The sequence below is a fragment of the Procambarus clarkii genome, chromosome 65, assembly GCF_040958095.1.
Source record: "Procambarus clarkii isolate CNS0578487 chromosome 65, FALCON_Pclarkii_2.0, whole genome shotgun sequence".
Taxonomy (NCBI): domain Eukaryota; kingdom Metazoa; phylum Arthropoda; class Malacostraca; order Decapoda; family Cambaridae; genus Procambarus; species Procambarus clarkii.
The window spans coordinates 26056352-26071632 of NC_091214.1; the positions used below are offsets into that span (position 1 = coordinate 26056352).

Below are 15281 nucleotides of genomic sequence, written 5' to 3' on the forward strand. Positions count from 1 at the left end.
TTATGTCAGTTTTAATAATTGCGCAGAAAATTTGATGGTAAATTAGGAACTACATGTAAGATGGAGCTAAATGTACCAAAAATTTAACTAAATTGGCAACCCTACAGAATGAGAGAGCCTATCAGCCAAGTCTGAACTTGTTTGATGCATGTTTGGTGCAAGAAGTGTGTAACTACTACACTCCTGTCCTTTATCATTTTTACTCTCGTTCCCAAAGCCATTTCAAAATGAAACTTATACCAGAGAGAGAAAGTATTTAACTATACAATACAGTATATAGGCAATATATACATATATTAATATGTATGAACAAATAAAATTCCCCAACAATATGAAAATTCACTTTTTATATATTCTAGGTCATTTAGAAGCAGTTACGGAATTAGATTTTTTCAAGCTTATAAGTAAAATTTTTTTTGTTTTCCCTTTAGCAACCTTTCTGTACGAATATTGCTCATCACCGAGCACTAAAAATTTGCCTAAGTTACTTCACGTCCTCTACCATGTCCTCTAAAGGGAGCCGGTCGGCCGAGCGGACAGCACGCGGGACTTGTGATCCTGTGGACCTGGGTTCGATCCCAGGCACCGGCGAGAAACAATGGGCAGAGTTTCTTTCACCCTATGCCCCTGTTACCTAGCAGTAAAATAGGTACAGTACCTGGGTGTTAGTCAGCTGTCACGGGCTGCTTCCTGGGGGTGGAGGCCTGGTCGAGGACCGGGCCGCGGGGACACTAAAAGCCCCGAAATCATCTCAAGATAACCTCAAGATGTACCAAATTTCAAGTGTTTATATATCTGAGATGACTGGGTTGAGAGCCAAGACGATTTGGCATGGAATGATCCACCAGTAAAAACAAAGAGAAGCAGAAGATAGTACTAGGGATAAAGAGTAAACCCAAGCACAGGCAAGCAAGACAAATTAACAATCCATATGAAAGGCAGCCAGTACTCACAAGTCAATCAGTGGCAAATCAGTTGCCTGCAGAATGTTGAGGTAGATGCACTTGCTCACAAGCTTTTTGGAGTACTTTGCCATCAATCTGCAACAGAGAAAATATTATTCTAGCAACCAATCAAATAAGGATAAAAGAAAATGAAAATCATTGTTCTTATTAAAATAATCATAATGAGAACTCATTATGATAATCATAATGAGAACAATGGCATACCTCTGTTAAATGATTGCAGGAAATACTGGTTAAAAATAAGTACAAGCTGCTGCAGGGAAGGGGTAAGGGGTTGTTTCCGGTAGTGATAATGCAGTGTTCGTAATGGTGGTTGTAGTGGTAACAGTGGTGGTGGAGATTAAGGGGTAGGAAATGGGTCAAGAGGGAGAGGAATAGGAAGATCTATTAGATAACTTGTTTTAATTACTTAACAGTACAAGGATTGAGCTGTGTTTAAAAAGATGGTCGTTATGGACACAGCATGAAAAAAAAACTACCCAATATTTCAGTCTCTGTAGATGGTTGAAAAGTTAAAGCTTAACCCTTAAACTGCGCATGGCATATATATACGACACAGGGCGCCAGGGACGATTCAAATGGACCGTAGTGTAAATGGGGTCACCTGTAGCGAAGCCAAGGGCGATTGTAAACAGACGCCATCTTGAAAAAAATCTAGTGCAGGCCTCTTTTGTCTCACAGGCCTTAGTTACCGACCACATACAATGGCGAGTGCATCACAACCCAGCATCCAACCTCGCTCAACGCACCACGCAGTCATTGACCGAAGACAAAATTACTAATGAATTGTTCAATGACCTTGATGAACCTGATATTGATGACTCGGATATAGATGAGGACTATACACTGAGGATATTGTAACAACGGATAGTGAGTGAACATGTTGGTGCTACGAGGGTGAGGTTGCCAAGAGTGTCACTCGTTACTACTCATCACCACTCAACACCACTTCATGCCAAAGCGCACAGTTCATGTGTTACATTGCAAGATTATGATGATTTGATCGATGTGTCTGAAACAGGTGAATCACCATTCTCTGGTTTTAGTGATTTAGAAACAGAGAATAGTTTTGCCACGCCTGCTAGTCAGTTGTGATGTTGCCAAGAGGTTTCATCGCATCAGCAGCCCGCCTGCCCAGCCAAGTGCCGCCGAATGGAACAATATGGCGACAATGAGGAACAAATCCCCTCATCTTCAATTATGTTTCCCTAATCGTCTCTTCCTGCCCTTACTGTTGCTAGACCTGCTTCAGCTCCTGGTCCACGAATTCCTCGCCGTGGTGCAGCTGTTGCCTATCGGAAGACACCACGTTTATTTGTGTGGAGTGATGGGGAAGATTTTGTTCCATCAACTTCCACCTTTGAAAAAAAAGATGTGGGGATTACAGATCTTTTCCCCGATACAGGTGACGAAATGAGTGAAATGGACTTCTTCACTGCATATTTTGATGAGCTGCTCATGGAACATATTGTCCATGAAACGAACAGACTTGCAACTGATCTCATTGGTGGTATGTATGAGAATTTTCACGATTACACCGTTGGAAATAAACGGCTGTAGGTGAACTGTGTGCGTTTTTGCCATGTGTATGTTAATGAAACATTGTGTGAAACACGTAATATCCCATTATTGGAGCAAAGACAACACTGTTCCAACACTATTGTTCATGAAATATATGTCTTGAGACCGATTTTTGATACTCCTACGGTGTCTATATTTTGCAAATAATGCAGATGAGACAGGATGATAGACTTTGGAGGGTGAGGCACGTGCTAACTGACCTTATTGGAAAGTTCAGAGATTACTACATACCAGCTCAGAAGCCAGTTATTAATGAATCCCTTGTGCTTTTCAAAGGACGTGCTGTCTTCAAGCAGTATATTCCTTCAAAACGCCACCGATTTGGATTGAAATTCTGTGCTCTGTGACTTTGAATCAGGAATGGTGTTACACATGATACAGTACTGTATTCGGCTACAAATGTAAACATTCCTGGTAATGACACATGGCTTCTCAGGTAGTGTGGTGAATGCACTGCTTGCACCATATCTGAACAAGCCATGTTGACATTCCTGGTAATGACACACGGCTTTTCAGGTAGTGTGGTGAATGCACTGCTTGCACCATATCTTAACAAGGGGCACATATTGTACATAGATAACTATTATACCAGTCCCTTGCTAATCAGGTTCTTGCATGATAATAGAACTGGAGTATGTGCATAGTAAAGCCAAAACGAAGGTAAATGCCTTTGTTTGACATTGCTATGCAAGAAGGTGATTGCGAGGTAAGAAAAAGTGGTGGAATTTTTTCAGTCTGGTGGAAAGACAGATGTGAAGTGAAGAAGTGAACATGTTGACCACCATTCACCCTGGTACAATGGTGGACAGTGGTAAGGTGAACAGAACAACAAAACAAATAATCTATAAGCCAGATTGTGTAATGGACTACAACATCAATATGCATTTAGTCGATAAATGTCACATGATGGTGGGTGCTGTAGTGTACGGAAAACAGAAGTGGACCAAGATGATTTTCCACCTTCTTGACGTAACAATGCTGAACAGTTAAAACATGTATCTTGTGAAAACAGATAGAAAACCATGATTTTTTTAGAAGACTATTTTTCTGTTTGTTTAGTTTTCAAGTTGTGAAACAACTACTAGGTAAGTTTGGCAAAGACACCCCTGGCATACAAAATCCATTCGGGACCCAATATTGCACCATGCTCCTGCACCCAGGCTCGCTTACAGGGAGGCCTTTCTGGTACACCAAATCAAGAAATTACCACAAACTGGATTGCGTGCAGTAGGCCAGCGCCGGTTCATTGTGTGTAACACCACACAAATGAGGCCACAGAAACGTAAATTGGTGTTAACATAGTGTTAATATAATTAGTGTTATGTTAGTGTATTAACATAGTGTTAACATAATACCCTGTACGGGTATTAACACGTGGAATACTCTAAAAGAAAATCACTAGGAACCGTGAGGAATCAAACCTATGCTCTGGGTACTCGGAAACCAAGCAAGCAAATGCCTGAAACAACTACACCATGACATAGTAAAAGAATTCCAACATGGGATTCAACTAAATCTTCTAGGGTTTCTAGGCTTCCATTGAAGCCTCATGAGCCCTATGGGATCAGGGGTATCAAACAATACCCCCATGCACACTGGCTTTGTAGTCCAGGAATTCTACCTCCAATGCTTCTCTTCAAATGCACAAAGAAATCACACATTAACGTGATGTCTCGTACTGATAACTAAGATACATCGTGTACCGAGAGCTAAGTACTGATTAGGCTTCAGTTTTATTTTCTACCATAGACGTGGCATTTATTTACAATGCTAACCACCATACAGTACAGTATATACATATTGTTCTGTCCTTCATGGACAGTTAGAGGGTTAAACATGTAGTTCAATGGTTCATTGAACAATCAACCACAGAAGACAATTGTAGCATTTTTAAAATGCTAATCTAATCTACATATATAAAAGCATAGATATATATCTGTTCTACATAAAGCAGTGTTCAAGGCATGTTTTTACATTATGTGATTAATGTGCATTTACAAAGGTAAAATGCAATTCTGACCAGTTTACACATGCAGGGTTTACACAAATTAAGTGTGTGACATGAGGCAGGCAACTCATACAACCACCTACCAGCTGGTCCCCCCCCCCACTGGTCCATTGCTTCATCACCACTGACCAGAGGTATTACGTAAAAATATCTTTAGTAAAGATGTGTACAAAATGTAACATGAAATTAGATTGTCAGCAGTGCTTCCAGTGCCAACTATGTTCAGCAGCCATACACAGTAAATGTGCCAACATGACAAATAATGCAAGGAAAATTGGTCTCAGAGACCACTCTGTGTACTGGTTCTGCAAAAAGGATAATATTACTGCCTTGAAGATAATCGCAATTCTGGATAAAACCCCAGTGGAGCACAGAGAATTACTTCTAAATGCCCACACAGAAATCTCAAATGTTTTCAAACAAACTGTCCAGGACACCCAGGTACAATCTGTTTTGAAGCCAGATCCCAGCGTGGTTGTGGAGTCAGATCCCGGCGAGGTCTTGGAGCCAGAGCAGTGTGGTCTAGATGCCAGGGTCAGCCACAGTATCAGCACCAAGTCAGATGCGATATTGGTGCCAGGATCGGGTAAAGAGAAACAAACAAAACAAGGACCCAAAACCTGCCGATATTATAAATAGGATATCTGTAAACATGGGATATCGGGAAAAACAAATGGAATATGTAAATATGATCATCCCATAAAGTGCAGAAACCTTCTAAGTACAGGTAAATGTACCAAAAGCTGTGATTTTTTTTCACCAAGAACTGTGCAAGAACTCTATAAATATGAATGAATGTTTTAACATAGAATGTCCCGCTTTTCATATAAGAGGTAACAGGCAAATAAAACCGACAAATCACTTCGATAAAAGCAGCCACAACACTTTTTACCAGGATGAGCTTTTAGCAAGAGCATAGCAAGAATGCTTTTAGCAAGAATGGCTAAAAATGTCCAGATTCTACCACCAACTTGGTCAAATGCTAGAGAGGACACAAATACAGTGGCCTCCCTACCAGAGCCTCAGATATTAACACTAAGTAAAGCATCAAGCACTTCCAAACACGATAACACTTTTATTTGCCAACATTCAGTGTATAAAAACACACAAATCTAACAAAGTTCACTTTATAGCTGGCCTCCTACATAATGAAAATGCAGTGTTTGCATCCCTAGCGGAAACTCACACAAAGGACTACTGGAGAATTATGATGGTGAAATAGAGTAAGAATTTCGGAGTACAGTGGCGCCTCGATTATCGAGTTTAATCCATTCCGGCGCCGAGCTTGTCATATGGAAAATTCATCTTGCAAAACAACAACAAAACTGTCGTCGGAGGTGTCCGAGAACCAGTGGGAACACTCATTAATCGAGCGAAAGCTCGTCAGTCGAGACATATTTTCTGTGAGTGGCTTGCTCGTTACTCGAAATGCTCGTAACTGGTGCTGCTCATCACTCGAGGTTCCACTGTACAATCTTTTCAGATGTAACAGGAAACACAGGTTACAGGGTAAGCCTATAAGTCTCAGCCAGTACAGTACATCAAAGACACACTCACCTGTACTGAGCTGCTAAACACCACAAATGATATAGTGGAAGTGCTGATAATCAAAATAGAAATTTTAAATGTAGTTATTGTCCTTGTATACAAGTCACCGGAGGCAAATCCTCAGTACTGTAGTTTAAACACCAATATTTATTGGTGTTATATTTTACCAATGAAAATAGAACATTGCTTAGAAAACCTCACAAATTCAGCCTCAAACATAATCCTGCTTGGGGGCTTCAACCTATGGCACTTGAAATGGAAGACTAGCTAATAGTTATAACCGAGAGAATACCAGGAAGTAGCCTAAATGAACAGATGCAAATGACCTGCTACAGAGTGACAGATCTGTCTTAAACCAGCAAATAAACTAGAAAGAACACGCTTATTTCTAGTGAGAAATGAGATTCATTTTTAGTAGAAAAGAACACTGGACCTCCTTTTCACTAATAATGATAATTGATCAGAAACATAATGATTACAAATACCTGTTACTCAGATCACAACTTAATTGAAGTTCTGACAAGCATGGAAAATAGACGTGCAAAACCAGTCCCAAATCCCAGTGGAAGAGAATTAAAAACTTCAATAATAAACAGATAGACTGGTAGCAAATAAACAAAGACTTCACAGAAATAAGGTGGGAAGAACTAGAAAATGCAAACCTGAACCAGTGCCTGGAAAAAAAATCTCAGTAGCACTAGAAATTTGCTCACACTGCATACCCCCTAAGAAAAAAGATGGAGATGCATATTGGAACGGGAACGGGGTTCCCTCTGATTCGAAGAAAACGAATCATGGAACAACTTGAGAGTCACACCCTATCTCAAGTATGAAGAAGAAGCTAGGTAGAGAAATAGAAATGATTGGACAAATGCTACAAGAATCGTACAAAATTCAGGAGAGGCAAAGAGCACAAAAGGCCATTAGTGAAACAGAAATTCAAAATATGTTTTCTCCTATGCAAAATCAAGATAAAAAACCACATCTAGTATCGGACCCCTATGAAAGGGAGTTGGAATGTTCACTGATGACAACAAAGAAATGAGCGAAATGCTGTACTGTACTGAGAAATCAGTACGACTGTTTTCAGTGAGCCACTAAACACACTGAAGATTGATCCAAATGAATTTTTCATGGATGTGATACCAACATCAAATCATGTATCAGATGTCACCCTATCCTCCCTGGATTTTGAAGAAGCCATAGATGGTATATCTATATGTATGCACTCTGCACCAGGCAGAGGAACTCTATATTCATCAAGAACGGTAAAAAACCACTATCGCAGGCCCTTCACATTCTTTGGAGACATCCTACATATTGGCATTATCCCTGACACACTAAAAACAGCAGAGATAGCACTACTCCATAAAGGAGGAAATAATGCCGAGGCAAAAAATTACAGACCGATAGCACTAACATTACACGTCATAAAAATCTTTGAAAGTGCGCTAAGAAAATCACAAAATACATGGAATCACAGCATCTCCATAACCCTGGACAACATGGTTTCAGAAAAGGGTGCTCTTGCCTATCACAGTTGCTGGACCACTATGACATGGCCTTGGATGCCATGGAAGACAAACAAAACGCTGATGTACTTTACACAGATTTCGCAAAAGCCTTCGACAAATGTGACCATGGTGTTATTGCACACAAAATACGTTCAAAGGGAATTACCGGAAAAATAGGATCTACAATTTTATGACTAACAGAACCCAATGTGTAATAGTCAACAAAATAAAATCCGGTCCATCAACAGTGAAGAGCTCAGTCCCCTCAGGGTACTGTGCTTGCTCCAGTACTTTTTCTCATCCTCATATTGGACATCGACAAGGACACAATCTATAGTACTCTATCATCCTTTGCAGATGACACTAGGATTTTTATGAGTACACAACATAGAGGACACAGCAAACCTCCAATCAGATGTAAATCAGGTCTTTCTATAGGGTTCTGACGGCTGAGTGGACAGCAGGATTCGTATTCCTAATTCCGGGTTCGATTCCCGGCGGAAGCAAAAACAAATGGGCAGTTTCTTTCACCATGATGCCCCTGCTCACCTAGCAGTAAATAGGTACCTGGGAGTTAGACAGCTACTATGGGCTGCTTCCTGGGGATGTATAACAAAAAAGGAGGCCTAGTCAAGGACCAGGCCACGGGGATGTTAAACCCTGAAATCATATTAAGATAACCTCAAGATAGGCTAACATGGATGAAAAATTTTCTATCTTACAGAAAAATGAGGGCAGTAATTGGAGACAATATATTGGACTGGAGAAATGTCGCGAGTGATTACCGTAGGGTTCAGTTCTTGCACCGGTAATGTTCATTGTCTACATAAATGATCTACCAGAGGGAATGCAGAATTATATGAACATGTTTGCTGATGATGTAAAGATAATCGGGAAGATAAGAAACTTGGATGATTATCATGCCCTTCAAGAAGACCTTGACAAAATAAGTGTATGAAGCACCACTTGGCAAATGGAATTTAATTTGAATAAATGCCATTTTATAGACCCCACACAAACTATAAATTATGCAAGAAATCTTTAAAGAATTCTGATAGAGAGAGAGATCTAGGGGTAGTTTTAGATAGAAAACTATTACCTGAGAACCACATAAAGAACATCATGCGAGGAGCCTATTCTACATTTTCTAACTTCAGACTTGCTTTTAAATACACAGATGGCAAAACAATAAAGAAAGTGTTCACAACTTTTGTTAAACCAAAGCTGGAATATGCAGCAGTTGTATGGTGCCCATATCTTAAAAAGCACATCAACAAACTGGAAAAGGTGCAAAGACATGCAACTAAATGGTTCCCAGAACAACAACAAGAGCTACGAGTAGAGGTTAGAGGCATTAAATATGCCAAAAGTAGAAAATAGAAAAAAAGAGTCAATATGATCACTATGTACAAAATAGTAGCGGGAATCAATAAAATTGATAGGGAAGAATTCCTGAGATCTGGAACTTCAAGAAAAGGAGGTCATAAATTTAAACTACTGTATTTACCGGCATATAAGACGCACATTTTTTTATTTTTAAATGTATAAGAAAAGTGCCCTGGTTTTAATGCGGACATATTACGGATGGGAGACAGAATACTAGCTAGGTTCGCAGGTTAGGGAGCCGGACGAGAATACTGGGTAAGTTTGCTAGGCACAAAAATTGTGGGTAGTAATAAAATATTGAAAGGAAGCCTAGTTATAAGAACAAAGGTAACTGCAGAAGGCTTATTGGCCCATATGAGGCAGCTCCTATTTATAACCACCCAATCCCACTCATATACATGTCCAACCCACATTTGAAACAATCGAGGGACACCACCTCCACCATGTTAAGTGGTAATTGGTTCCACAAATCAACAACCCTGTTACCGAACCAGTATTTACCCAAGTCTTTCCTAAATCTAAACTTATCCAATTTATACCCATTGTCTCGTGGTCTGTGTTGTGTTGATGCTTTTAATACCCTATTAATATCCCCTTTGTTATGTCCATTCATCCACTTGTAAACCTCTATCATGTCACCCCTAACTCTTTGCCTTTCCAGTGAATGCAATTTAAGCTTGTTAATCACTCTTCATATGACAGTTTCTAATTTGGGGAATTAACTGTCATCCTACACTGGACACGTTCAAGTGAATTTATGTCCATTCTATAGTATGGTGACGAAAACTGAACTGCATAATCTAAATGGGGCCTAACCAGAGCAAGATATAGCTAAAGAACAACACCAGGTGTCTTGTTACTAACGCTTCGATTAATAAATCCCAATGTCCTATTTGCCGTATTACGAACATTCATGCATTGATCTTTTGGTTTTAAATTCTTACTAATCGTAACTCCCAGATCCCTTTCGCAATCCGACTTCGCAATCTCAACACCATCTAGCTCATATCTTGTAACTCTATCATTATTACCTAGCCTCAAAACTTAACATTTATCAGCATTAAACTGTATCTGGCAATCTTGTGACCATTACAAAACCCTATTTAGAGCGACTTGAAGTGATAGCGAGTCGTTTTCCATGTTTATTTCCCTACCGATTTTTGTATCATCAGCAAATTTGCAAATGTTGCTACTCAAACCTGAATCTAAATCATATATATATTATAAACAACAGAGGTCCCAGTACCCTTGAGGTACTCAACTTACAACATTTTCCCACTTTGACTTAACTCCATTTATACTAACTCTGTTTTCTTTGGTATAGCTATGCCCTAATCCAACTTAATATAGCACCCCCTCAATACCATGAGCCTCTATCTTTTTAACCAGTCTTTCATGTGGCACTGTGTCAAAAGCATTGCTAAAGTCAAGGTACACAACATCACAATCCTTACCACTATCAACTGCCTCAACTATGCTGGAATAAAATGATAGCAAATTTGTTAAACACGAACGGCCATTTGTAAAACTATGTTGCGAATCATATATTAATTTATGTTTTTCAAGATGAAGACGAATTGCATTTGCAATTATTGGTTCAAGTACTGTAACTTTCCCACAACAGATGTTAGGCTAATTGGCCGATAGTTTGACGCAAATGATCTATCTCCTTTCTTAAAAATTGGTACCACATTAGCAACTTTCCATGACTCTATTGATTTATTAAATATGGAAGACAGTGGCTCCTGGTTGATACCTGGCTCGCAAAGCTCCTCTTTGCATTCTTTAAGCACCCTGGCAAACACTTCATCCGGCCCTGGGGATTTGTTTGGTTTGAGTTTTACTATTTGTTTAATAACATCCTCCCTGCTAACTGCTAAACTAGTAAACCTGTCCTTGTCCCCACCCACATAGATTTGTTCAGTTGAAGGCATATTGTTAAGTTCCTCTTTAGTAAATACAGAGATAAAATATTTATTAAAAATACAGTACAGTACTATTCATCTCTTGTCATTATCCGTTTTCTGATCCGTTTCAGTTTTTAATGGACCTATCCTTTCCCTAATCTTTGTTCGATATAACTGAAAAACCCCATTAGGATTTGTCTTTGCTTGCCCTGCTATGTGAACTTTAGTTTCTTTTTTTTACCCGCCTTATCTCTTTTTTAAACATTTCTAACCAGTTGTACGAATTCCTGTTCTAAACTGACTTCCCCATTCTTAATCCTTTTGTACCACGCTCTCCTACCTATAAGGTTCTTCAGGTCCTGTGTTATTCTTTTTGGGTCATTAGTATTCGATCTGTTCAATTTGTATGGTATACTAGGCATGTGTGTGTACACACATACACAATTTTTTTTTTTAAGAGAGAGATGTCAATTCTTTGTAGTTTCTGGAAGAGAACTTTGCTCACAGTAGCCCATCTTCATATTGTAATTTACAGTATTTCATTATAAGCAGTTTTTAAACTTCTAGTGATTTTTATCACCCACTGCCCTCCCCTGAAGTTGTTTGTGCTCGTCCACCAGTGTCTTAATTTATAAATAATTTCTGTTATTCTTTCCACACATTTTTCTGTAGTTCACAAATGTGGCATCTTCTGCTTGATTTTGACTTGAAGGCCTCTTTTTCAGTGTATGATTATAATACTCCCTCCCTCTTGTTTTTTCTTGTCTTCAAATTTGTTTATAGTCAGCCACGTGCTTTATGAACGCCTGTTACCGATTGGGATTTGTTTGGATAAAAAGGTTTGGATAACTGGTGAGACAAGCAGCAGTCTGAATAAAAATGTGCAATTAAGATGGAACAAGTTTGCCCAGTGAGCCAGTAGGCCGAACGGACAGCACACTGGACTTAATCTTGTGGTCCCAGGTTCGATCCCGGGCGCCGGCAAGAAACAATGGCCAGAGTTTCTTTCACCCTATGCCCCTGTTACCTAGCAGTAAAATAGGTACCTGGGTGTTAGTCAGCTGTCACAGGCTGCTTCCTGGGGGTGGAGGCCTGGTCGAAGACCGGGCCGCGGGGACACTAAAGCCCCGAAATCATCTCAAGATAAGAGATACTACGTTCCTGTGCTTTGCTTAGAATATTTTTAAATAAGTTATATTTTAAATCCACATCGGAATCCCTTTTTACGTCATTATCATGCCCAGCAATAGATCGTCATCTATTGCTGGGTTCACACCTCGCTCCAAGACCAGCCCACCCCTATGCCCAAGACTTTCCAATTAATTTAATCCAAAAAATTTCTTAGCTATTAAAATCAGCTTTTCAAAAATCTGGCACTTTTAACAGAATTTTCTCCTACAGATCTATTCCATTCTATGCTAGATCTTATTTCTTTGTGATCACTGTTCCTTAGTTCACTCCCTATTTCGATGTCATTAATTTGTTTTTCCCTGTTAGTTAACACTAAATCTAAAATATTATTTTCCCGCATTGGTTCCTTAATGTGTTGCATAAGAAAGTGATCATCAATTACTTCTAGAATATCTTCTGCTTCATTATTCCCTGTTCTGTTAAAACCAATTTATTCCACTAAAATTAAAGTCACCCATGACAAATACTGCTAGACCTAGATGCTCAAGATATTTCATCCCATAGGTGCTTTGCTTCCAGGAAGCAAAGTTATCACAGTCTGTTATCACAAACTTATGATATGTTGGCAGGTATGAAGAAAATCCACATCATCTTACCCAGTATACATAACCCATAACTGATAAGCCATACATTATTTAATGACGGTGTTACCTTTAAGACACATTTATTCGTTATCTAAATGAAAAATGATCCTAGAAATTTTAAAGGAATGTTCAACTTTCATCCGCCTGCTTAGCCATTTGCAATGCGTGAATGAAAACACCAGAGCATTATGATGGTGCGCCACCACTGGGTACACTGCCCTGATAGCCTGATACGGGGATAAAATCACATTCAGAAAAACAAGTTTCACATCCTGAATAGCAATTTTCTTGCCCAAAATATAAACACCACTACCACTACTGATCTTAGAGGAGGTAAGAGTTGTGGTTGAATATCCACAATGATACAAAAATCGGAAGGGGAAATAAACACGGAAAATGACTCACTATTACTACAAGACGATCTAAATAGGTTTTGAAATGGTCAAAAGATTGGCAGATGCAGTTTAATGCAGACAAATGTAAGGTTTTGAGGCTAGGTAATGATGATAGAGTTACAAGATACGAGCTAGATGGTGTTGAGATTGCAAAGTCGGATTGTGAAAAGGATGTGGGAGTTATGATTCAATGCATGCATGATTGTTCGTAATAAGGCAAATAGGACACTGGAATTTATTAATTGAAGTGTTACTAACAAGACACCTGGTGTTGTTCTTCAACTTCAGCTATATCTTTCTCTGGTTAGGCCCCATTTATGCAGTTCAGTTTTGATTGCCGTACTATAGAACGGATATAAATTCACTTGAACGAGTCCAGCGTAGGATGACAGAGTTAATCCCCCCAAATTATTCCCCAAAATTAGAAATCTGTCACATGAAGAAAGATTAACAAAGCTTAAATTGCATTCACTGGAAAGGCGAAGAGTTAGGAGTGACATGATAGAGGTTTACGAGTGGATGAATGGACATAACAAAGCGGATATTAATAGGGTATTACAAGTATCAACACAATACAGAACACAAAACAATGGATATAAATTGGATAAGTTTAGATTTAGGAAAGACATGGGTCAACACCGGTTCGGTAACAGGGTTCTTGATTTGTGGAACCAATTACCGCGTAACTTGGTGGAGGTGGTGTCCCTCGATTGTTTCAAAAGTGGATTGGACATGTATATGAGTAGGATTGGGTGGTTATAAATAAGAGCTGCTTTGTATGGGCCAATAGGCTTTCTGCAGCAATTACCTTTGTTCTTATATTTTTATCCACTTTAAAATATCTTTCAATAAATGTATTATGAAACATTAAAAAAAAAAAAAGTCCACAAAATATTTCTGTAAAATAGGGGTGTGTCCTATGTGAGGGTGCGTCTCACACGCCGGCAAATACGGTAACTAAACAAAGCACCCGAAGAAATATAAGAAAATTCACTATCAGCAATATAAGTGAGCTGGGAAACCAGAACACCACGAGTGTAGCTCTCATCCAGTAACTACACTTAGGTAATTACACACGAACGCACACGGCTCCATAAAGGAGGAAATAAGGCAGAGGCAAAAAATTACAGACCAATAGCATTAACATCATACATCATAAAAATCTTTGAGAGAGTGTTAAGAAGTAAGATCACAAAATACATGGAATCACAGCATCCCCATATCCCCAGCAATACATGGAATCACAGCATTGTCCATAACCCCCGGACAACATGGTTTTAGAACAGGGCGCTCTTGCCTATCAGTTACTGGACCACTATGACATGGCACTAGATGCCATGGAAGACAAACAAAACGCTGATGTAATTTACACAGATTTCGCAAAACCCTTTGACAAATGTGACCATGGTGTTATTGCACATAAAATGCGTTCAAAAGGAATTACGGTTAAAATAGGCAGATGGATCTACAATTCCCTGACTAATAGAACCCAATGTGTAATAGTCAACAAAATAAAATCCGGACCATTAACCGTAAAAACCTCAGTCCCCCAGGGTACTGTGCTTGCTCCAATACTTTTTCTCATCCTCATATCGGACATAGACAAGGACACAACCTATAGTACTGTATCATCCTTTGCAGATGATTTTTATGAGAGTAAACAACATAGAGGACACGGCAAACCTTCAATCAGATGTAAATCAGGTCTTTCCATGGGCTACAGAAAATAACATGGTGTTTAACGAAGATAAATTTCAGCTCATGCGCTATGGAAAAAATGAAAATATAAAAACGGAAACCATGTACAAAACCATGTACAAAATGAAAATATAAAAACGGAAACCATGTACAAAACTCAGTCAAATCATAACATAGAACAGAAAGGCCATGTAAGGGATTTGGGTGTACTGATGTCGGAAGACCTTACATTTAAAGAACACACTAAAGTAGCCGTCACAACTGCAAGAAAAATGACAGGTTGGATAACAACAACCTTTCACACTAGAGATGCTATACCGATGATGATACTTTTCAAGACGCTAGTGCTCTCTTAGAGTGGAATACTGCTGCACAATGACAGCCCCTTTCAAAGCTGGAGAAATTGCTGACCTGGAGAGCGTGCAGAGATCCTTTACTGCTAGAATCCACTCAGTAAAACATCTAAACTATTGGGACCGAGTAAAGAGCCTAAACCTGTATTCT

The 15281-nt window shown here is 39.2% G+C and overlaps 1 protein-coding gene across 4 annotated transcripts in view; it reads right to left on the reverse strand.

The window, feature by feature from the left end:
- Window positions 1-15281, reverse strand: part of LOC123771001 (enolase-phosphatase E1) — a 120659-nt gene that overhangs the window by 81551 nt on the left and 23827 nt on the right. For all 4 annotated transcript variants that reach the window (XM_045763190.2, XM_045763189.2, XM_045763188.2 and 1 more), the window contains exon 3: window positions 954-1040. In XM_045763190.2, coding sequence (XP_045619146.2) covers window positions 954-1040 — 87 coding nt within the window. The remainder of the gene's footprint in view (window positions 1-953; window positions 1041-15281) is intronic.